This window comes from Gadus chalcogrammus, chromosome 21 (genome assembly GCF_026213295.1).
Source record: "Gadus chalcogrammus isolate NIFS_2021 chromosome 21, NIFS_Gcha_1.0, whole genome shotgun sequence".
Lineage (NCBI taxonomy): Eukaryota > Metazoa > Chordata > Actinopteri > Gadiformes > Gadidae > Gadus > Gadus chalcogrammus.
In genome coordinates this window covers 7,871,514-7,894,193 of record NC_079432.1, presented here as the reverse complement: position 1 = coordinate 7,894,193, position 22,680 = coordinate 7,871,514, and the positions used below count along the sequence as shown (strand labels likewise).

Genomic DNA, 22,680 nt, shown 5'->3' with positions numbered 1-22,680 from the left:
GTTTTAATCATTTTAATGAAATTAAGTGAGCTGCCCAATCGTATTCCTTCATTAGCTGGCAGCTAAGCAACCCTAAGCAAGTGCTCCTGTGCTCCACGTAAAACGACATACAAACGCAACGACAACGCAAAGAAGACCGCTGCTACGGTGACCCGTCGTTATTGACCCACGATGGAGATGCTAAGCTGGGTATTGGCCGACGGGTACCCCTCCCGTGTCCGCTGACTATGGACTGTAGCTGCAGTAGGAGGCGTGTGGACCGGGACTGCTCAAAGCCACAGCAGTGAGGCTGGGAGAGCGAGGCAAGGCCTCCAGTGATGCGTAATAGGAGGGGAGGCCCTCATCTGTGGGAGCCCTTTGCGTTGCCTCCTGTCCGTCAACGAGGTTGTGAACAATGTGTCTGAACAAGACACATTCTCTATTGTGCAGTTCTATCCATTTAGCTTCAGCCTGCTATTTGGCCTTATGTATACCATTTTTTTTTTTTTTTTTTTTTTTTAAATATGAATTCCATGTCATCAATGGACCTAAGCGATGGTGACATCTCTGCAAAACCCTCTTGCTGCTCTATTGTCTTCAGTTTGCCCTGTTTCCCCCTACATGAACGGAAGAAGCCATTAAGGCAAGATGCTCATTCGCAATCGCACAGCCATCCATTTAACCTCTTCTGGTTGTGTGCTAATTAAATTAGCTGATTTCCATCGTCCCCAACCATGATCACCCTCCACCCACTTCACTAACGGGAGAAGGTGGGGGTGGGGGTGGGGGGGGGGTTTGCCATGGACAGAATGGCGGTAACAGACGGGACACGGAGGTCTGCGATACAGCTTGTCACGCGTGTACATCCCACTGAAGGCCTGGGGGTTGGCGCGTCAGGGGGATGTGGCGCGGGTTCGAATCCAGCTGGTGACCGCCCGCTTGGCACGCTCCCGTCGGCCGGGGCTACGTTGTGTACGCCAGACGAGACACAGCTGCACGGCGAGGTTTGGAAAAAGGGACTGAGGGTTGTAAAGCAGTCGTGTCCGTTTGAATTTAGACCGAAGGGAACAAATATGGCTGAAGAACACGGCTCCTCAGAACTAGGTCACTGAATAGTAAGCACCTATTCCCCGCTCACGCTCTGCCTCCCGCTCCCTATCTATCTCTCGCTTGCTCTCTCCTTGCACACTAGCGCTCTCGCTCTGTTTCCCTTGCCCCCTCTTTGTCTCTCGCTCGTTTGCACTCTCTCTCTCCTTGCTCTCTCACTCGCTCTCTCTCCCTTACTCCATCTCTCTCGCTCTCGTTCGGTCTCTCCCTCGCCCGGACTCTCGCACCCTCACCTTGCTTGTGTCTCTCTCTGGGTGTGTGTGTGTGTGTGTGTGTGTGTGGGTCTGTTTGTTTCTGTGTGTTTCACATGACTGTGTTCTGTTGGTCTTGTGTCCATACCCAGACAATGATCTCTCTCACAGCAGAACATCATGTTTCCCCAGCGGGGCTCTAGGGGCTCGCTGTACCGTGATGACTTTAGTGAGGCAGTCCTGAGTGGTGGACAGAGTGAACCACGTGTTTTTAAATGTGCATACATTTCATCAGCCAAACCGGAATTCAGTTATTTTATTTTTTTTATATTTTTTTGATCAGATTACTGTTGTATGGTTTTCCCAGAATAATTTAGCGTGGACACAAACTGTGAAGAGGTTTAGATGAACACGGCAAACGCACACAAACTCAGTTGACATTACACAACTTTCAATTTAGCTCTGTTGTGTAAGTCAGGCCATTCTTTTTCTTTTCGAACCTACCCTCTAGACCAGTGTTTTTCAACCTCTGTTCCGCGTACCACTGGTGGTATGGGGTGGTATGTGGGATTTTATCCCGGAAATAGAATTAGGCAGAAAATGCAATGCAACATATTGTAGATATTTGTTAGATAAATATAGATTTACGGCTCGTTATTATAAAGAAACTATTGTCGCTTTGTGTATTCCATCATGGGTTTTCTATTGGGGCGTTTTCCACTGATGTGTTGTGTACAATTGTTTGCTTAACAGCACACTGGGAGCACAAGCAGAGTGGCCGATTATTCCTGTCCACTGATTCCCACTGGCCATGGCCTTCACGCAATAATAATTGTGTATTAAGGCGTTGTCACTCTACGCTCAGCCACCGCATGTGAATTTTATCCCTTTCTGACCGTTTGCATGTGAATTGGTCGGCGAAAGGTCTGGATGACAATTTATATCTAGATTCAGGTTGGGAACTACTGCTCTCGACTTTAACAACGTGTGTGTGTGTGTGTGTGTGTGTGTGTGTGTGTGTGTGTGTGTGTGTGTGTGTGTGTGTGTGTGTGTGTGTGTGTGTGTGTGTGTGTGTGTGTGTGTGTGTGTGTGTGTGTGTGTGTGTGTGTGTGGGCACACATGGTGAAGGTCAAATGCATAACCATGAGTTGGCCATGTGGCGGCTGACTCAGAAATTGTTCAAGCTGTTCTGAAGGCTGATTCATTGGTCAAAGGAGGAGAAGCAGCATTTCACGGCGTTCTATATGTACAATAATAGGGCTTTCCCCCATGACTATAGACTGTATACTAAAGGCTCTGCGAAAGAAAGCCCAGACAGGGAGTGCCATGGGGAAAAAAAGAGATGGAAAGATCGAAGAGGATAAAGAGGAGAACAAGTGAGATTAAACGGACACATGAGTGAGGGACAGTTGGGGAGAGAGAGAGAGAGATTAAACTGAGGCCTGGGAGGGTGGGCGAGCCGGGGGAAATGAGCCAGCCAAGGAAGGAAGGGAGGGAGGAAGGAAGGAAGGGAAGGAAGGAAGGAAGCTAGAGAGAGGGTGCAAGGACAGGTGACATTATGGAGCCTTTTAGAATGAAATATTGGTCCAGGAAAAAAAAGATGGAGCAGCAGAATGGTGGGTGTGGTCGAGGAGGGGGGGACGCAGGGTGAAGAGGGAGGGGGGGATAGGGAGGGAGAGCTAGAGGAAGAGAGGGGTGGTGATTAAATGGGAAGTGCTGTGGCCAGGGAGAATCCAAGCACCAGCGCTGACAGCTTAAGCGACTAAAAAAGGGCTAGACTCCGCCGCAACCAACGAAATAGGTTGGAGATCTCCTTTCTCTCTGTTTCTCTTATATTATTTCCTTCTTCTTCTTTTTCATACTATGCTCTTTTATTCTAGACACATTTCTGCTTATTTGAGATCTATTTAATTATGCTAGGCATTTTCTTTTTTACACAAAATGTGCTTGTTTTTTAACTTTGTATATACTGTACATGCCAATTAATAAATTAAGAAGCAACCAAGCCAACACTTCCTTCCCTCACGCTTTTTACCTTGTCCTCCATCTTCTAATTGCCGTCATGCATCACCCTGTTAGTATTTATTAATAGCTTCATTAGCTTGTGTGTATACTTAATCACACATGCAACATCCTGCGAGTGTGTGACCTCCTTTTGTGTTTAGGGATAAGCCAGCATCAACAATGTCATATTGTTGCCCATCTGACTGTCTTTGCTCCCTGGGGCAGCAAAGGGGGCTTCCATTCCACCACCATGGTTGAGAGGTTTCTGAAATTAGTTCGGGAGGTCAGGTCTCCACCGGAAAAAGAATAGTACTATAGTACCGCTGTGGTTGATTTCCTTTCGCGTTGGCTTTGGACGATGGGGTATGTGTCACACAGCTTAAATATTGTCTTCTAACTGCATGATGCATGTCTCCCCTCCCTGCACTGTCATCCAGCCCCCGTTTGCAACGTGCAGTGGAAGTTCGAACCCCCCCCCCCCGCCTTGTGTGAATCAATTATCGCAACCCCCCAAACATCAAGTGACCTCATCAATAACGAGATATTGGCCAATAAATAAAAATGCATCCAAACATCGGGTCTTAACGGAGTGGACGGCGGCACGCGATTCCCATCAGTGGCAACACAAGCCAAGGCTCCCCGCTCGCACCCTGGGGGGGCTCACAGTTTAATTAGGGCCTTCGTGGGGCTTTCAGTTGATTGGCCCTAGCCTTGAGCACCCTCGTCTTTGTCCACCGGAGGACGGATGATGAGTCTCCCTGACTCAGCCCTCGTCTCCTGATAAGGCCCCGGGGAAGACGAGACGCTCTGTCTCAGCGAGTGGGGATGGGCTGAGGAGGTGTGTGTGTGTGTGTGTGTGTGTGTGTGTGTGTGTGGGGGGGGGGGGGGGGGGACGAGACGAGACGGTTTCAGTATGTAAAGGGGGCATTGGCGGATTGCCTGCAGGATAAAATAGCAAAAAAGGAGAAGCATGAAATATGGCTGTGTGTCGTGATGAACGTTGTAAATGTCAGCACGATATGACAGGAGATGGAGGCTGGAAGTCTGGGCCAGGCTATTACCAATGGTGGATACGCTGCAGACGTGCGTTTATTGATTGGCCTAACCCCTTGCAACCGTATACTTGTGTGATGAGATGAGTATACGTGCGTGTGCCGGTGTGGTAATGGTAGACCGCTTGGACCCCGTCATCATTAGATGATAATAGTACTGATTTGTTTGCTTTTGTTTGCACGTTTTTTTCCCCCCAAAGTATCTGGTCTCGTGCAGATCGATGAATACAACCTAAAAGGAATACAGACGATGTGTTCTACGGAGTTGAGTAAGCTGTTTTCAGTGACGATAAAGGGCAAACCAAACGACAACAGCAAGCTATTTGTGACATTGGTGTAGAGCCTAGGGACGGGTGTACAAAAATAGATTTGCCTGAATCTAAGTGATCTTCATTTAAAAAATATCCGGTATTGATTCGTATGATGCGGCGATCAATCTTTTGTTTCATTTTTCCTTTTCTTTTTTTTTTCACGGGCTCTGTTGTGCTTTTTATGGAAAGGAAGGCGGCGGGGGACAGGAAACGACGTGTAGCATCGAACCACAGGTGGGTACAGACACCCAGTTCGCAACAAGGCGTACAGCCTGCAGGGTTAGCGCTATCAGGGTGAGCCGCCGAGACCCCCCCAGAGATTGCTCATTTATACACAGCTTTTCGCGCGGATGCTTGACGCGCTGTCCTCGTGAGTACCGCGTGGCCAGCCTTTGGTTATAGTGGTTATATTGTGTTGACTTCTGCAGTGTGTTGGTCATTTTATTGTATTTAAAAGTGCATCAATGTATATGCTCTGGGTCGAATTCTTAATGGAAATATAAATCCTCTAAATAATGCAACGGGTTAGAAGGTATCCTGGTACAATTTACAACACAAGTTCTCAACGATCTAGTTGGTATTGTAAGTAAAATATCCCTTACTGAATCTACTCGGGTTTCGGAAATTGAATCCCATCGGACCCTTGTTAATCGGAATCTAATCGATTCAGGAAGTTATTGCCGATGGATCCCACCCCATCACCACCATCATTGCTTTGCCTGTTCACTGTTTGTTTCCATATCCTCCCCAGGTGCACATACTGTAGATAATAATGAAAAGGACTAGTAAGGATATTGAAGTCACCATTATCGGCTGATACACTCAGTCTCTTTGTCTGTCGGCCTGTCTGTCTGTTCACTTACTCTTTTCTTTTTCTTCCTCATTCTCTCTATCTTACTTTCTCTTTCCCTGTATGATTCTCTCGTCCCCTCTCTCACCTTCTCTCTGTTTCTCTTCCTCTCTCGCCCTCTCAGTACATGAGTAAGCCCTTTGCATGCTGCTGTGTGGTGGCCATGTCGTGCTGTGGCTGCTCCTCGGGCGTGGTGGTGGAGTTGACCCCGATAAGCTCAAGGTCAACTGCGTTACGGAGGGCAGTCTACACCAGTGTCTTCCATTGTGCTATTTCGAGTCCTACAGTAATTTATTCATACAGAGCACATTCATCTTCCGCAGAGGCCGGTGGTGGGGTGAGGCCCTTCCATGCAATTAATATTGATCCACTTTAGCAATTCAAGGTTGTTTATTTTATTTATTTTCGTGTGAAAAATGAACACCGGATATGATGTACAGACCGATTAATATTGTCATACTTATTGTACGTATATATACTTTTTCTTTTATATTTGTTAAATAATTACAATGAACCGTAGAAACTAGATTATGCTTTTTCAATACATGTTTACAAGGGAATGTAAATAGCATTCACATTGTGTGTATTTGCCTCATCTGCTGGAACCTCAAACTGTGTTGTTTTGGGCCCAACAGTCTTTGTGTATCCAAAGTCAATATCCAAATTCATCCACGGAAAGATCTTTGAAAATGGCCTCAAGTGTAACAATGTTGCTTAATAGTGTGTGTGTGTGTGTGTGTGTGTGTGTGTGTGTGTGTGTGTTTGACCATACTGAGCGTACTGTTTGTAACTGCAGCTGTGAGTGAATTACGGTGCTTGTGGCTCAACTGTCTTCAGTTACAGCCGAGTTGCAGAAATGCAAAACCGTTGTTTATTTTGGCATGTGTCAACGAGCATATCCCTTTTCCTTGGAACTCATTCTTCCTTTTTTAAAGAGAACCGTATGCTTTTCCCTTGTGTACAAACACGGACCGCTTATATATTTATACACTTATACATTTGAATGAACTACACGTCTCTCTCTCTCACGTCGTAAAGGTCACAAGGGATGAAACAACCTCTAAAGAAGAGGCTGACGACAAAGTGCGTTGTGATTCACTAACGGAGCATATAGGGATTAGTAAATGCTGAAATCCTTTCAGCTGTTAGCAACCAAACTTTGAAAGCCTTAAGTAAAGCGTGCTTGCCATGCATTTCTTGCCATGGGGGGGGGGGTGGTGGTGGTGGTTTGTATCGTGGACCTACGGACTTCAGTGGGGGTTTCATTCCGTCTGCACACGGCGTCTTCTCAACAATAATCAATATTATCTTCCTCCCACTCAGGGTGAAAATGGTAGGTCTTAACTGGTTTCCCCTCAGCCATGCCAACGTTTTGGACTGCGTAACTACTGTTGACGGCTTTCAACTACTGTTGACAGCGCATGCGCTACCGTGCGTATATGTCCCGCGCATTTTATTTTTTATTTTTTATTTTATTTTTCTTCACCCCTCGCGGTCGACTTGGGATCTATCGGCGGTCTACTGGTAGACCGCGATCGACTGGTTGGGCACCCCTGGCGTAAGGGGTAGAAACGGGATTAGGCCTAAAGCCAAATCCCATTTCTACCCCTTACCCCTTCAAAACAAAGGGAAGGGGGAAGGCGTAAGGGGTAGAAATGGGATTGGGCCTTAATGTCAATGGTCCCAATAGCTGTGTTACTAAAGGTGGAAAATTATTTCTTAAAACCAACATAAATCAACCAGACATGCCGTGTAATTATCAAACCTATCATCGAATCACCAAATCGTGCAATTGTTTGGTCGACATTTGAATTTATTTATGGGTAAAAAAAAAAATGATATGGTAGTTTCATCCACATTTCTAGGATTTGTATTTCCTTCTGTATTCTGCTTGTTTTATAAGGAGTTCAACCTGCGGTGAACACCTGTAAATGATTGTTTATGACTGCAGCGTACAGAATCTCTGCATCATTCTGGCTTATCTGGCTCAGGCTAGTGCAGCGCAGCATTCATTAGGCTAATTACACAGACCAGGCTTGTTGGCTCGGCCACTGGTGTGTGTGTGTGTGTGTGTGTGTGTGTCTGACTGACTGACTGACTGACTGACTGACTGACTGACTGACTGACGGTCAGCTGCTAGTGGCAACTGTAGCTGAGGTCTCAAAAAGGTTTGAGGAAGGACCAGATTTTTATTCTCAGTGATCCCACGCTCAGTTACACGGAAAATCAATGAGTGTGACCTGATCGATCGTACTCAACAGGGGGCTGCGGAGAGAAGGAGAGAAGAAGAAGAGGAGGAATAGAGGAGAAAAGGGGGGAGAAAGAGATGGGTATTCACACAGAGGAGAAGATAAAAGGAGAGGGACTGGGACTAATGGAAAAAGAGGAAGAGGAGGCTGACGGGGAAAGGTGAGGAGGTAAACCACGACTATGTTCTCGTCTCTGGAGAACCTGGACGTTTCCGGGCCTGGGGTGGAGAATAGCTTTTGCTAATTGATGTTGCTCTGCACAGTCTTAAAGCAATACAGATGTCGATGGAGTTGAAGATCGTGGGAGATTGAAGTGGACATGTTTTCCTCCTTCCTTGTTTTGTGACGGTGTGCAGTGCAGGATTTGTGTTAGCGAGTGAATTTTGATTTGTGCTAACCGTCACATGGCAATAGCTATTATTTTAATGCTCCAACAAATTCCACCAGAGTTGAATACATTTACATATGTATGAATATACAATTATTTTCCTCCATCCAGACCGAGTGACACTTTTGATCCCACATATTATAAGCCATGTGAAGAGCACATACGTTTCACTTATACACACACACACACACACACACACACACACACACACACACACACACACACACACACACACACACACACACACACACACACACACACACACACACACACACACACACACAGCCTTCCTCCTCTATTCAACCCTCCCCTTTCCCCCTTCACACGCTCAGCTGCCCTCGTACACACTCCTTTTTTTTTTTTATCTTACACACACGCGAGCACGCATCTCCCTTCCACCAGCCCCCATACACACACACACACACACACTTTCTCTCTTTCACACATGCGTGATCATCCTCGCACGTGCACACTAGCACACACACACCCCCTCTCTCTCTCTCTCTCCCCCCTCTTTTACTCTATCTCTCTCTCCCTCGCTCCCCCTCCCTCCCTCCCTGTGTGTCGGTGTAAAGTGGAGCAGGAGCGGAGTCACTCGCTCTGTCTCGCTCTCTCTCTCCCTTTCGTTCATTTGTTCCCTGGCTCCGACTGGGAGCGCCGTCGCGTTGCAGAGTGGTAGAAGACACATTGTGTGCTCTGATCCGTCGTCTGTCCTTTAAGGCACAGCGAAGGAGCGCGAGGCAGTGGGGGAGACGCGCACACAGAGAGAGAGAGGGAGAGAAGGAGAGAGGGGCGAGCAAGGCAGCAAGTGACACGGGAGAGAGAGAGAGAGAGAGAGGAGGGAGACGGTCAGATTGGAGCCGCCCGTAACATTGCGTCTGGCGGTCTAGCAAGGGGGGGGAAGAACGAGAAAGGGGGAAAGAGGAGAGGAGAGGAGGCGCCATGGGGCAGTTATGCTGTTTTCCCTTCAACCAAGCGGAGGAGAAAATCAGTAAGTGTTCTTTTGTGTTTGTGTGTGCTGGAATGATGATGATGGCTGTTTAAGTTAATGATTATAGCTCCTTTTTATTGTCTCCCTGTGGTGCCCTGTGGATTGGTGCAAGGGTGTTACGGTTCTAGAGCTCTGTGTGATCCCAGTATGTGTCTTTGTGTCAGATTAGACATAGACCACTAGTGTGGAGGCACCACCACTCCCCTATTGTGCCGAGGCTCAGTTCTGGTGGTGTAGTTCATCCTCCTTGTGTAGAGCTGTAGGCTAACGTGGATGTGGTGTGAGTTTGCTCTGGGACCTTGGTGGACCAGCTTGTCTTCTTCTGTGTATTGAGTAATGAAACGCGTCTGATTTTAATATGTGATTCATGAAGTAAGTAATTGTGTGTGTGTGTGTGTGTGTGTGTGTGTGTGTGTGTGGGTGCGTTCACGTTTCAGGGGCTGGCTCTTTGATTAGTTTTCCTGTGTTTGTGCCCCTATACCCAGTGGCGTAGAGTGTTTGTTCAGAGCCTGACACTTTTAACACTTGCAGGGCATTCGGTCACAGGGTTTTTGTGTGGTGATCTGGGAATCGAGCTGTTTGATTAACTCCCAGGGTGTCCCAGGAAGCTATGGATTCAAGCAAATTATCACCAACATTCTGACAAAGAATATCACAACCTCACACTCACAGGTCCTTGCCTGTCTGGGGTCGGGAGAAGGGATTAATTAGAAGTGACGTTAATTGGATTAAGTTCACGCTAGATTTCAATTACAACGCTCTTCCCATGTTGGATGACCCCTTTGAATCCGGCTGTTCACATTATTGTAAATGACTCCAGGGGCCTGCACTCACAAACAAAGATTGTGCGTGGTAATTTGCATGCCAAATAAGCACTCCAAATCTTCCCATCCATGAGTAAGTGACGTGCGTTGTCACCGTGAGACACATAAAGTCCTGTTGAAAAGATGGCATAATGCACAGAAGCAAAACTTGTCATTTTTAGCTAGATAATGAAGTCCAAACAACTCAAAGAGTCGCCTCACACCAAACACTTCGAAGTCCTTCCACCTTTCAAAATGTCCCACCCTAGCAGGGTGATGCATGTTGTCAGGGAATGATGGTAGCTTAAGACGGACCACATAAATGTTTCAGATCTATACGGATTCCATATTAAAGTGGTCTGAACCCCTTTGCAGCTGTTTACACATGCTCTGCCGCATTCAGATTCAGTTAATCAGGTTCAGGCCGCTTGTATGCCCCTGGTCGTGAGAAGAGGACATAGAAAAGGGACGATGGATGGCTTTATGGTTATTTCCCATGACAGAAGTGACAATACAATGCAGTTGAACCTGCTTATTTTTTTCAGATGGGTGTTCAGTATAATGTTTTATCTGAAGGTAGGCCACTTGAACGGTGTAAACAAGACGCAACTGTATCACCATTCTCCCAACCCTGAGCAATGCAGTCAAATCTGTTAACTATGAAGTAACACATTTATCACTTTTTATGATTCACCTTTCATATGTAATAGCTTTGGATTTCTCGCTGATAACAACTACCGAGCATTTAGTGCCAAGCGATACGGCTCACCTGTCCTTTATGACGTTCACGTCTCTGTGTTGTGTTAGCTGTGCTCTGGCCTGTGTGTACACACTGTGCTCAATTTTATCGTCCGGTCGTAAATGCAGACTTTGACACTATCGCTAGAGAGAGAGAGAGAGAGGTTATGGCTGGGAAACGCAAGCTGTGTGTTTGTATCTGGGAAACTTTCCTAAATATAAACGCACAAGTCTGTTTTTCCATTTGCCTGCCGTTTGCTTTTCTTTAGCTCCCATTCTGGTTCTCGGTTTGAGTTCATTCCTTTACCACTGCCATTTTACTCTCTCTCCCCTTTCCATCTCTATTTCCCTCTCTCTCCCCCCCCCCCCCCCCCCCTCAGCGTTCCCTCCCCCTCTCTCTCCCTCTCTGGGTGCAGCTGCACAGTGCTCCACACAGTCAGACCACTGTGTCCTACTTCTGGGTCGGGGGGGGACATGGGAGAGAGTAAGATCGATCCATTTTTTTGGGATTGGCAATGAGTTTTATTCCGAGATAGGAAGGTCGAGGGAGATTTAGGAGTACGGTGGGGCATAACCAACAGGGATCAGGTCATAGGCTAGCTGTGTGTGTGTGTGTGTGTGTGTGTGTGTGTGTGTGTGTGTGTGTGTGTGTGTGTGTGTGTGTGTGTGTGTGTGTGTGTGTGTGTGTGTGTGTGTGTGTGTGTGTGTGTGTGTGTTCAACCATTGTTGATTACACAAGGCGACATGCAGCGTTGTTCGCACTCAGTGCGGGTGTTGAACACACAACCACCCACAACACACACACACACCCTAATGTGTTTAGACAGCCAGAGTAACACATGGTGCGCTAGTCGTCCGTTTAGAAGTGCCTTGTTTTAGTAGTCCCAATATGTCGTTATTGTTTTACGCTCCCATGCTTCTATCGTGTTTCCACGTGATTGATCCTTGTGTCACCGTAACAAGATAAGATAAATGCCTTCTCATGGGAAACAAAAACGTATTGCCTTCAACCTTTGACATTCCACATGAAGCCATTAGGTGTGTGTGTGTGTGTGTGTGTGTGTGTGTGTGTGTGTGTGTGTGTGTGTGTGTGTGTGTGTGTGTGTGTGTGTGTGTGTGTGTGTGTGTGTGTGTGTGTGTGTGTGTGTGTGTGTGTGTGTGTGTAAATTGCAGCGTTGATAATGCATGTCTTATGAGTGATAAAGACACAGTTCGCTGTCACAGCCTACTTTTGTGATGAGTCAGGCTTTGGATGTGGGTGTTTCTGTTTTATTTCGGTCTTTACCTGGATTTTTTAGAGCCTTTATTTATGGAAGGCCTTGAGAAGAAAGTGTGCTGGTTCTTTCCCTCTGTTCAGTATGTCTGACGCAGCACAGTATGAAATTCGATGCGTAATTAGCATTTATTTTTGGGCTGTGATTCATTATTTGTTTTTCCCACATACAGTATATAGAGCCTTTTTTTAAGGAGGCCTAAAGTTAACCACACACCGGACCAACTGCCCGATTCGCGTCGGTAAATGAAGTCGGGCTATTTAATCTGGCCGACTCAAACAACGACATGGGTGGTACCCACCTACGGGATTACAGCCGACACCGGACGTTCCGCGCTTGCGCGAGATGTAATGTCTCCAAAACAACAGGCGGCGCTAATCTGTATTGTGGGTCAAAAAACATGAAAACCTGAAGTAGCAGGTCCTCTTCTTCGATTACACTGTTTATCTGGTATGTTTACCAGCCTCACTTCCGGGCTTCACTGATTCGCTAGTCAAGCTGCTAGACCTCCACCAATCAGAATGGTAAAAGAATGACCGACTCGAATGACCGATTAATTACACATGTTGAATCGTCTGAAATGAACGCCGACGTGGCCGATTTGAGCGACCACACCAAATAGACTCGTGTCACCGACGCCGATTTTCGGTCCGGTGTGCGCTTGCCTTAAGTCTAGAGCCCAGAGCACAAGCACATTGAGGGTCATCACGCTGGCTTCCACATCTGAGTCACTGTCCCATAGGGAGGCTCCGTTTGCCATCTCTACCCCAGCGGGTTTACCGTGAGCCGCCGTAGGTTAAAGACGTTGGAAACGCCGTCCGTTCATACTGCGTTTCTATAATCGGACACGTTATCAATATTGAAACGGGAGACCCTCGGTAAACGTTCGGGCAATGTCATCTGATCTTCCAGGATTGGATCGTGACACAGTGACCTCACTCAAGAGCCTGCCGCATGGTCTCGGGGGGGGGGGGGGGGAAGCTGAGACATGGTTGATCATATTGGTTTGAAATGTTCAGTGAGTGGGGAGTTGTCGCCAGACATCAAAGCAACGAAACAGTCTCACGGACTATGGAGGGAGTTCCGTTGATTCGATTCAAATGTACGATAACTGGCCATTACATGAGATCGGGGCGCTATTTGACTGACTTTGTTGTCAACATGGTGAATGACACCGCTGTGGGCTTGAGTTAAGTTGCGGAGAGCGATTACATTTCGACTCCCCTCAGGGGGGGTGCTGCTGCACCTGTGTTTTAACACACCGTGTTATCGGGGAAACAGGGTCTGCCTTCAGGCGATGATCCCTGACCAGAGACCTGCCCGCTACACCCCACAGGCGAGGTGGAACATTGTCTGTTCCTCTCTCATCTGGAACCACTTGCTTCAGTTTTGCTGCAATCGATTCCATTTTTGATCCTAATCCATAAAGCATTTGATTGCCGCGGCCGTAGTTAATCTCCACACTAATGGGGTCAGTCGGGTCGTGATTGGTCCGTGTTTTGTAGCGGGACCCGCGGTTATGGTGTATTAATATCGATTTCTGTTTTCCGGCGCATTTCTGTGGGCATGCTTGGAAATAATTCTGAGTAGGTGCGAGCGAGCGTGAGGGTGTTGTTGTTGTTGTTGTTGTCGCCGGGGATATATTCACACATTTATCAAGACGGGGGGTTTGAGCCCGGTCGAACTACGCTACACTGAGTTCACGCACAGTGGGGCGTGTATCATGGCACTATGGAGCTGTGACGGTGCAGACGGATGGGGTATTTGGACTCACCCTGACACACCGTAAACCCATTGTAAACTCGTCTCTCTGGGTCACGAGTAGCTGGGTGTTATTAAGTGGGGGGGGGGGGGGGGAAGAATAACGGGCTCCTAAACCAACACACAGGGTGGGTTTGTTCGGGATACAAGTGTGATAAATAATCAGCCCAGTGGGAGACACGAGATGCATTGTGTGTGTGTGATATCTATTAATAGATAAATACACAGTGGGGAGATGCAGGGGTCCGGAGGAGGGGGCTTCAGACAGGGCCAGGAGACGACGATGAGTGATGACGGGTGACGGCTCATCATGGCTGCTGAAGCGTGTAGCACAGTGGTCACGTGGGAGGGCAAAGATGGCATTTCCCTGAACCTTTTTTCGCAACGGTTTGTCTCGCTATCTTCCTTCATTTACCATCATGTCTTTCTTTCTTTCTTTCTTCCCCACGATCTCTATATGTACTTCTTACTTCATTTGTTTTATTTTGTCCCATCTCTCTATATTCCCCACTGCTTCCTTCTTCAGCTACTATTATTCATCCATCTTTCTTGGTCCACCCCTACCCATCCGTCTTTCTCTCCATCTGGTCGACCCTTCAGCCTTCTTTCTCTCGTGCATTATTTCTCGCCGTCGGTCCTCATGTACTTCATCAGGTCCTTATGTCTTCCTCCCTCATGCTTCCTCCATGTCCTCTTCTTCCCCTTCACCCTCTCTCATCTTGCCATGCCTTGATTAGCGCAGCACAGATGCCGGGCCCCGAAGGCCAGTAAGCATCAGCGGCATCAGCAGCAGCATCAACTAAATCAACAAAAACTAGACCAGCCTGGTGAACTAGGTCACCACGGCTACGTCACGGCCCCCCAAAAACTGCTGAGTAGCTGATGGTCCATCGTCCCTCCAGGGCCGAGGAGGACCAGAGCCGGGGCGGGCTGCAGCTGAGATCAAAGCGCCGCGCGACCAGCCTGATCATAAGAGCGGCTAGGGACTCGTTCCTCGTGCCGTGACTTAGCTTATAGAGAGGCACGCGCTCGTAATACCCCTGCTGTGCTGTTGGACGCGCTCGTCTGCGGAGCTCGGAGCCATCCCTCGGCGTAACGTTCAGCTCTTAAACGCGGGTTGTTTGCAGAGTGCGGTCTGTTATCGACACGGTGCATCGCCGCTCAGTCACAGCTCTGGGCAGGGCTTGTACAGAATGTAGAGCATTCTCTCCGATACAAGTTACTGTGATTACTATGTGACTTGCAGAGGGCTTTCGCAAATCTGACTTCATGGAAGGAAACCTCCCCCCTCCAACAAGCCAGATGAACTCTTCTCTAAACCACCACTCACCCTCTAACAGTCAAATTGAGCTAATGGTCGCCAGTCATGGGGTTTTTCGTTGCGCCGCCAAATTCCAAACTGCCTGGTTACTTTTCGCCACACACACACACACACACACTCACACTCACAGACACACACACACACACACACACACACACACACACACACACGTGCTTGTCCCCATTCTGTGAAACTAAAAGACTCACACACCGCCACAAACCACAGTGAAGCTTTTCTTTGGCCTGCTGGGTCTGCCCAACGCAGCCTTCCAGGAGAGGCTGAGAAAAGGCCTGTTTGTCCCCAGAGAACAGTCAGATCCCCCGTCGCCCAGGCACAATCCGCAATCAAACCTTTCCCCGACCTGACCGGGTATGAGCTGAACCATATACTCCACGGTGACCCCCCCCCCCAGCAGGCCTGCCTCCTCCTGTAGATGATGGATGTATTTTTGCCTATGTCTGAGTCAGCCTGACCTTGCTGATGAGCCGCAGAGTGAAGGCCCCTCCTCCACCTATTACTAAGATCCATTTAGTTTCCGCACGCGTTAAGCTTTTTATTGGCGAAACATTGAACCCCCCCTCTAAGCCGCGTGGCTAACCGCGCGCTCGGCTAACCCGCGGTACGGCAACACAACCGGCGTGGTGTCCGCGTTTGATTCCCACTTGCCTGTGTGGGTGAATGAGGGGTTACCATGGTAATGATTATGAATGTATGCCGTGTTTGCAGAGTGGGATATGGAGAGGCATGCGGACGGCTTATCGGTTGTAACACATGCAATGCTCGCTTCACGTGTGTGTGTGTGTGTGTGTGTGTGTGTGTGTGTGTGTGTGTGTGTGTGTGTGTGTGTGTGTGTGTGTGTGTGTGTGTGTGTGTGTGTGTGTGTGTGTGTGTGTGTGTCGAGAGCACAAGAAGATTTCTGGTATTTCCTCAGGAAGCTGCTCCTCCATTAAGCCCCCCCTCACAATTTTTTCTGTCCTTGTAATTCCTCATCTACAACACACACACTACCTTGCACACACACACACACACACACACACACAACTCCACACACAGACCCCTACAGACACACACAGACCCCTACACACACACAGACTCCTACACACACACACAACCCTACACAAACACACAAACACACACACACCTCTTGCAGCTCCTCCAGTCCACTACAGCACAGTTTTTGTAAAGGGCGAGAACTTCAGATGAACTCTCAAAAAAAAAGACGGCCGCCTCATCAGCCAATCCACGAGCTCCTCTTCCCGGGACTGTTCTAGTGTTTCTTTTTCCACAGTGGAAAGTTCAGGACTTCACTGAGCCCGACTGGCAAGCGATCCGAATAGCTGACTCTCTGATCCAACGACAGTAGATGGCGGGGGGGCGGGAGGGGGGGGGGGGGATTCTGCAGAGCGGGAGACGGAGGGGGTTAGAGAAGGATTGTTAGGCAATCAATTGTGCTAAAGTGATGTAGGCGGGATCCGACAGGAGAGGACAGCAGGCAGCCACCACGGTAAAGGGACGGAAAAGTACTGCGTTAGAAGGTCAGATGCTATGCAAGACGCCCATGGTTCAAGCTCTGTACGCACGCACGCACGCACGCACGCACACGCACACGCACGCACACACACATCTCCCCTCAGTCGTAATGCCATGTCACAGGAACTAGAGCACCGAAAACCTGGGATTAAAGTGCAAGAGTGACAATGACTGTGTCTGATAAGGCACAGAGAGACGGAGAGCCTCTGCTACCGGGGAGCCGGCGTGGTTTCATTAGCATGCCAGGCGAGGCCGCCGGGTGCATTTAGCCGGTCTGTCTGGCGCCGCTTGTGGGAGACACACACACTCACACACATTAGCACATACACACACACACACACCGCATTGGTGTGTGTGTGTTGAAAGGATGTATGCTGACAAACAAGCTGGATGCAACTGAAAATACAACAACAAATTGATGTGAAGCGGGGAATTAAACCAGTGAGTGTGGCTGGGGAGCGAGAGGGGCAGACAGTGGGGTGGAGGAGGGGGGGGCGAGAGACAGAGCGAGGCAGGCAACGTGATCGACTGTTTGCAGACCGCAAGCGGATGAGAGAGATATTGGAGAGAGATGATCACTCCAATATCACTTACATGCACACATCTTTCTATCGGTTATTTCTGGGCTGGTTTGTGGAGCAGGTGTATAGTGGTACCTTGTGTTCTTTGTCTTTATCTCTCCCTTTCTATGTCTCCATACGGAGAGATAGTCTCTCCATATTGATGGAGAGACTGAGCAGCAGATTGCGCAGTAATGACAGGAACTGAGATGTCACAACCACATGGATTGTTAAAAGTTGAAGTGCACGGTTTCAAATGTCACCATGACAACAGAGCTAGCAAAAAAAACGTAACGTAGAGGGGTAACAAAAGGTAGGTTGTAAATAAATAAAAAAAATAGGGACATACAACTGTATCCATAGCTGTTGAACTTTGGTTGCATTTTGAAGAAGAGTTATAAAATATAAGAGCAATATTGGTATTGTGAAAACATGTCTTGGTATGTCCTTTCCTTGTTATGTCTTTTGGTTTGGTCTTTGTTTTTGTCAATTGAGTGTTTTCATTCTCTGTTTGTGTTCTGTGTTGCAGACTTGGTTCGCAGCCCACTCACTCGTTCCAAACGCACAAGTACGTCTCCCCCCGTCCCGCGACGCCCCTCTCGATCACTATGGCTATCGCCAGTGGCACGAGCCATCCTTCAAAAGCTCACAATGATGCCCTGATTTCTATCCTGGATGTAATCAAAGGAATGCACTCAAATATACTCACCAAATCCAATCATTGAATAGTTCACATTACAGAGTTGGAACCTGCAGTAATTCATGTAAATCTTTCAAGAAAAGTATGAAAAACGTTTATAATTGCACACCAATCAAAAGTGTCTTCTTGCTCTGGAATTGATTGTGAGTAATTACATGCTGATTATACATTCCACAAGCCTCTAATCAACCTTTAACCTAGTTTAAAAGCATTTATCTTTTTCTTCGCCTTTGCATACATTGACTACTAAAATCATAGATAGAAATCATTATTAATAATTATATTCCATATTTAATTGTTGTATATTATATATATATATCTATTTATTATAATAATAATAAATGAAATTTATATAGCGCTTAATATGGTACTCTAAGACGCTTTACATATTGCCCTATCAAAACTATGTAAGACAGACTAGGAATAAAAGAAAAACAGAGGTTAAACATGAAGAATAAGGTGGGAGTTAGGTGGGGAAGGCTAGTGTGAAAAGGTATGTTTTGAGGGCAGATTTGAAAGAAGAGAGGGTTGGAGAGACTTTGATGTGGGAGGGGAGTGAATATAATTATATGATTATCTATATTTGTACACATCGAATGTAAATGCAAGGTATTTTCTACACCAAAATCCATCAAAAATAAGGTGAAACAGTAAAGTGAAAATTAATAAAAAAGTAGGTGAAGTAAATATTGCAGCCAAACAACGTCCATTTTTCCATCCGTTTCCTGTTCCAAGCAGGTGACAGAGGAATTCACTACAATATTCAGTATCTATCACTCAATTGGAAAAAATTCTGCCCGTCGTAGCTTTAAAGTATTCCCAAGGAGTTGCATCTTCTGCAATCACTCAAACATTGACCTATCTATCAATGACTTTTGACGAGTCTGACATTTCTTGAGTAGAGTACGATCCACATACTACGACGCACACTATACAAGTCACAGTAACAGATAACCGATGCATTAACAAATTGCTAAATAACCTCTGTACATTTGCATGTAAATCCCCATGACTTGTATCCAATGGAATTCATGACCATTACGCGTGGGTCAACGGAGAATCTGAGAGTTTACTGTAAACGTAGTGTGGATGATGGAAAACACTCCTGTTAGTCAATTCCTCTGGGGAGCTTTAATTGAGTTGAAAGTGGTGTTGGAGAAAACCGATCCATTATCGCTGTTGGTCTCACTTGAGTAGTAAAAACAAAAAGACATCTATTCTATTGCACACTTTATGAGCCGAGAGATCCCTTGAGGGGGGAAAATAACGAAAAACAATATTTTTTATGAAAACATAAACCATGCTTAGGACTCAGCATTATATTTCTCTGGTTTGCTCAGACACTTGAATTCAGGGGACTTTTCCAATGTCTTATTCTGTGTTGACGTGAATAATAAAAAACAGAAACATTAGTTATTTAATTAAATGCATTTGAGTGCATTTCAACACATTGTTTATTAACGATATTTATTCACGCAGTGAAGACATTGAAATGAGTCGGGTAGGCTGTTTGTTCATTGATGTTCGTTCCGTTGTAAATATAGATAATCTGTGAATAAATAGCTTGCTTGAAACCCACACAGAATACAAATTTGAAATAGATCTTTAAATAATAAGAGCTTGTTTTCTAGTGCTATCTTCTGGCAGTTTGTAAAATAGTCAGATAGAAGAGTTGTTCAATACTTTTATAGCAACACTCTTGATTTGTTACTCCAAATGTCAACAAGGAGGTGCTCTGAGTGGGAAAATAGGTTATACAATGATCCCACGATTAGTGTTTACATTGTGAAGCTGGCTTCGTACTCAAACGCGCGTGTGTGTGTGTGTCTGTGTCTGTGTGTGTGTGAATGCACCCACATTTTCTAAGCTCTGCACATGGAAGGTTATGCTTTTATTCATGAAACACCTCTTGTCTTTGAATGAAAAGCTGCAGAGAGGGCTCCTTTTCTGCTCCATGATCACTCCAGCGTGCTTAATTCAGGGCTGTTGGACTCTTTCTTTGCCCATTTTGCTTTTTCTCTCTCGAATTCTCCTTTTCTTTCTATATAATCATACGTCTGTGTAGCTTGTGATCTAGTGTGTGTGTGTGTGTGTGTGTGTGTGTGTGTGTGTGTGTGTGTGTGTGTGTGTGTGTGTGTGTGTGTGTGTGTGTGTGTGTGTGTGTGTGTGTGTGTGTGTGTGTGTGTGTGTGTGTGGGCGGGCAGGACGTAACGTTCTCCTTACTACTCTCCACAGGTGGCCACCAGCATCAGGAGCCCAGTGAGGCGGAGCTACAGAGGGTGAGCAAGCGGTTAGTCGAGGACGCTGTCAATCGCGCCCTGAACCAATACAAACAGGAGACGTTGCAGAACGGGGGCGGACCTAATACGGCAGCCGTGCCGCCCCCGGAAAACACTAAGGAGAGCACGGCAAAGCTGGACACGAGCGCCAACTCCACCACCGACAGCAGGAAGTGAGTGCATCAAACTGGGAGGAGGAGACTGAAGAAAATAAAACAAGGGCGCCAAGAGAAACAGTCTGCCAGCCCGGGCTACCTAGGAGGTCAACGGTCAAGCACATGCTAGGGTGGCGCTAGAGGAACGATCTGAACTTCTTGCAAGCAAACCAACGGATCCGCCTAGTTCGTTGACCATCTAAGCTAGCGGATGACACTAGCTGTGGCCAGCGAAATAGTAAAACTCAGCCACTCGGACCATTCCAGTTGAATGAGAAAATGTATCCGCGTATGCTGTCCCCTCATGCTAACAGGCTAATTATCCAGTCGTGTCAGCTGCCCAATTGGAAATGATTGATTGATTGATAGATTGATTTAGTTTTTCGGCAGCACGGATTCATTCAGTGCAAAAAGTTTATGAGACAACGGCTCTGTATGAGTTCTGTTCATTGTGTTTGCACTTCAATGCACCACATGGACAACATGTGATACGATTCCTACAGATTATCTTTCGTTTTGAATAAGTCCTGAAAAAACCGAAGGTTTTTTATAGAACTTGTTCGTTGTTTTTGTTTTTTGTTGGTATAAACTGTCTTTGTCTTGAAACATGTGATTCCCCACATAGTACACTAGTAGATTTGATAAACAAAAGCGGATGTCATGGAGTGCCCGGAAGGATATTGTACTGTTCGGTACTGCATTTCCTGGGACAAGGTGACTACTGTTTGAACTGACCGTGGCTTGGATATTTTATTACACTTGCTTTTTATTTTATTTTATGCCATCATGGGCCTGTACGGATGGACTTGTTCGATTTTGTAGTTCAAGAAACCTTTTCATTTCAACACGTTTTATTCAAATATACACTCTTCTTCGATCTCCTTTTGTACCCGGGTTGGTCTAAATGTGTTAAGGCCTAACCGACTGAATTGAAAGTAACCTGATCCCAGCATTGGGCATGTAGCTACATTTCTGCTAACTGCCTTCAGCGTAGGCAGCGCAACAAAAAATAAATACCCAAAGTTATGAATAATTTTTACGAAATACACTAAACCCCTCAAGTTTTTAGTGTAGTGATGTACACTCCAGCAACTAAAACAAACATGCTGAAATGTATGTTGGGTGAGTGCACCCATAGTAATTGTCTGCAATGGAACGTGTCAATCTTGTTTCTGCAATGCGTTTTATAACACTTATAGTATACAAACACTTTGAATACCAACTCCCTTTTCTATGAAAACGAGTTAATAAAAGCACTGGCCCTTCTATTAGGAAAAACACTTATTTGAAAATCAATCATAATTTGGCATCCATTAAAGAGATTTCTTTTTAAAAATAGACCAAATATAGTCCCAGTCCTAACGTCACATGCTATGGATGATGTATATTCCCTTTTTATGGTCTAGGTGGTTAATGTACCGTAGCCTGACTGCTACATCCTGATCCATCCCTAATTGGTAGGTTTAGCATACGGAAGCATATGTTATAAGAGCACTTCAGGCCTTGGCTAGCACTGTTGCTGGTTAGCAAAGCCACAGAACCCAGTGTGTATCTATGACGACGGTGGTGAAGACGTCTGCCACGATGATGATGAATCACATATTCACTGTTTTTGCCTGAAAACCTCTCAACATGCTATTGCAATGTCTTCCATCTGGCTTCTTATGTTACTTGGCTATGATGCGGGGGAGTCTATTAAAAATCGTAAAGTCATGATGGAACGTATCCAGTGTAAAACAAGACGTTTGTCTGCACTAATCAAGTGTTGAATCATTTTTAATTGATTATTGATTTCAATATTTTATTGATGGAGGTTATGGTGCTGACGACAAAGAAGGAAAGATTTTAGATATTTTCATTTATTTTGCATAAATTCTACATGTGTGTCATTTGCAACAGCTCAATAGGTTGCGATGCTTTTTCATTTATTCCCCACACATTTGAAGTTCGACTGATGAGGAGAAATTACTGAGGATACTTTTTGCTTACCAATAAAAAAAGGAAACAAAAGCATAAAAAAATCCAAGGGCAGAATTCATGGTATCCTGGCCAACAGGACGACCCCACGCTAGAAGTTCCTGAGTCAACGCCCTTCATACATGGATGTGTATGTTTGGCACCTATAGCAACAGTCATTTCATTTGACGCTTTATTTTTCCTCCGCGTTCACCATGGTACACACAGCTCTGACATGAGGCCTGTCGGCCGACGCGACGTTCACAGCAAATGTGTGCATAAATTAATTGTAAACGCTGTCACCTGCACATCATTTCCCCTATTCTCCTCGAGTAAACACAATGTGCTGATTCTGTCATACGGTGAGATTTCTCCAATAAAAAGAACGAAGGAATATTTTGAACCTAATTTTTGTCACCAGATCCTTAATGACTCCTTTGTTCCCCTTTAACACACACGTATTGTCCTGTGTGTGTGTGTG

General features: G+C 46.2%; 1 protein-coding gene across 2 annotated transcripts in view; it reads left to right on the top strand.

Moving 5' to 3' along the window:
• The window catches only part of LOC130374403 (A-kinase anchor protein 7), a 32,605-nt gene that overhangs the window by 9,774 nt on the left and 151 nt on the right, over positions 1 to 22,680 (top strand). Inside the window, exons 9-10 of one of the 2 annotated variants that reach the window (XM_056581147.1) lie at positions 17,639 to 17,677; positions 20,045 to 22,680. The exon at positions 20,045 to 22,680 is cut by the window's right edge and continues 151 nt beyond it. In XM_056581147.1, the coding sequence (XP_056437122.1) occupies positions 17,639 to 17,677; positions 20,045 to 20,265 (260 nt within the window). In that variant the 3' untranslated portion in view covers positions 20,266 to 22,680. The remainder of the gene's footprint in view (positions 1 to 17,638; positions 17,678 to 20,044) is intronic. The other variant, XM_056581148.1, reaches the window with a different exon arrangement.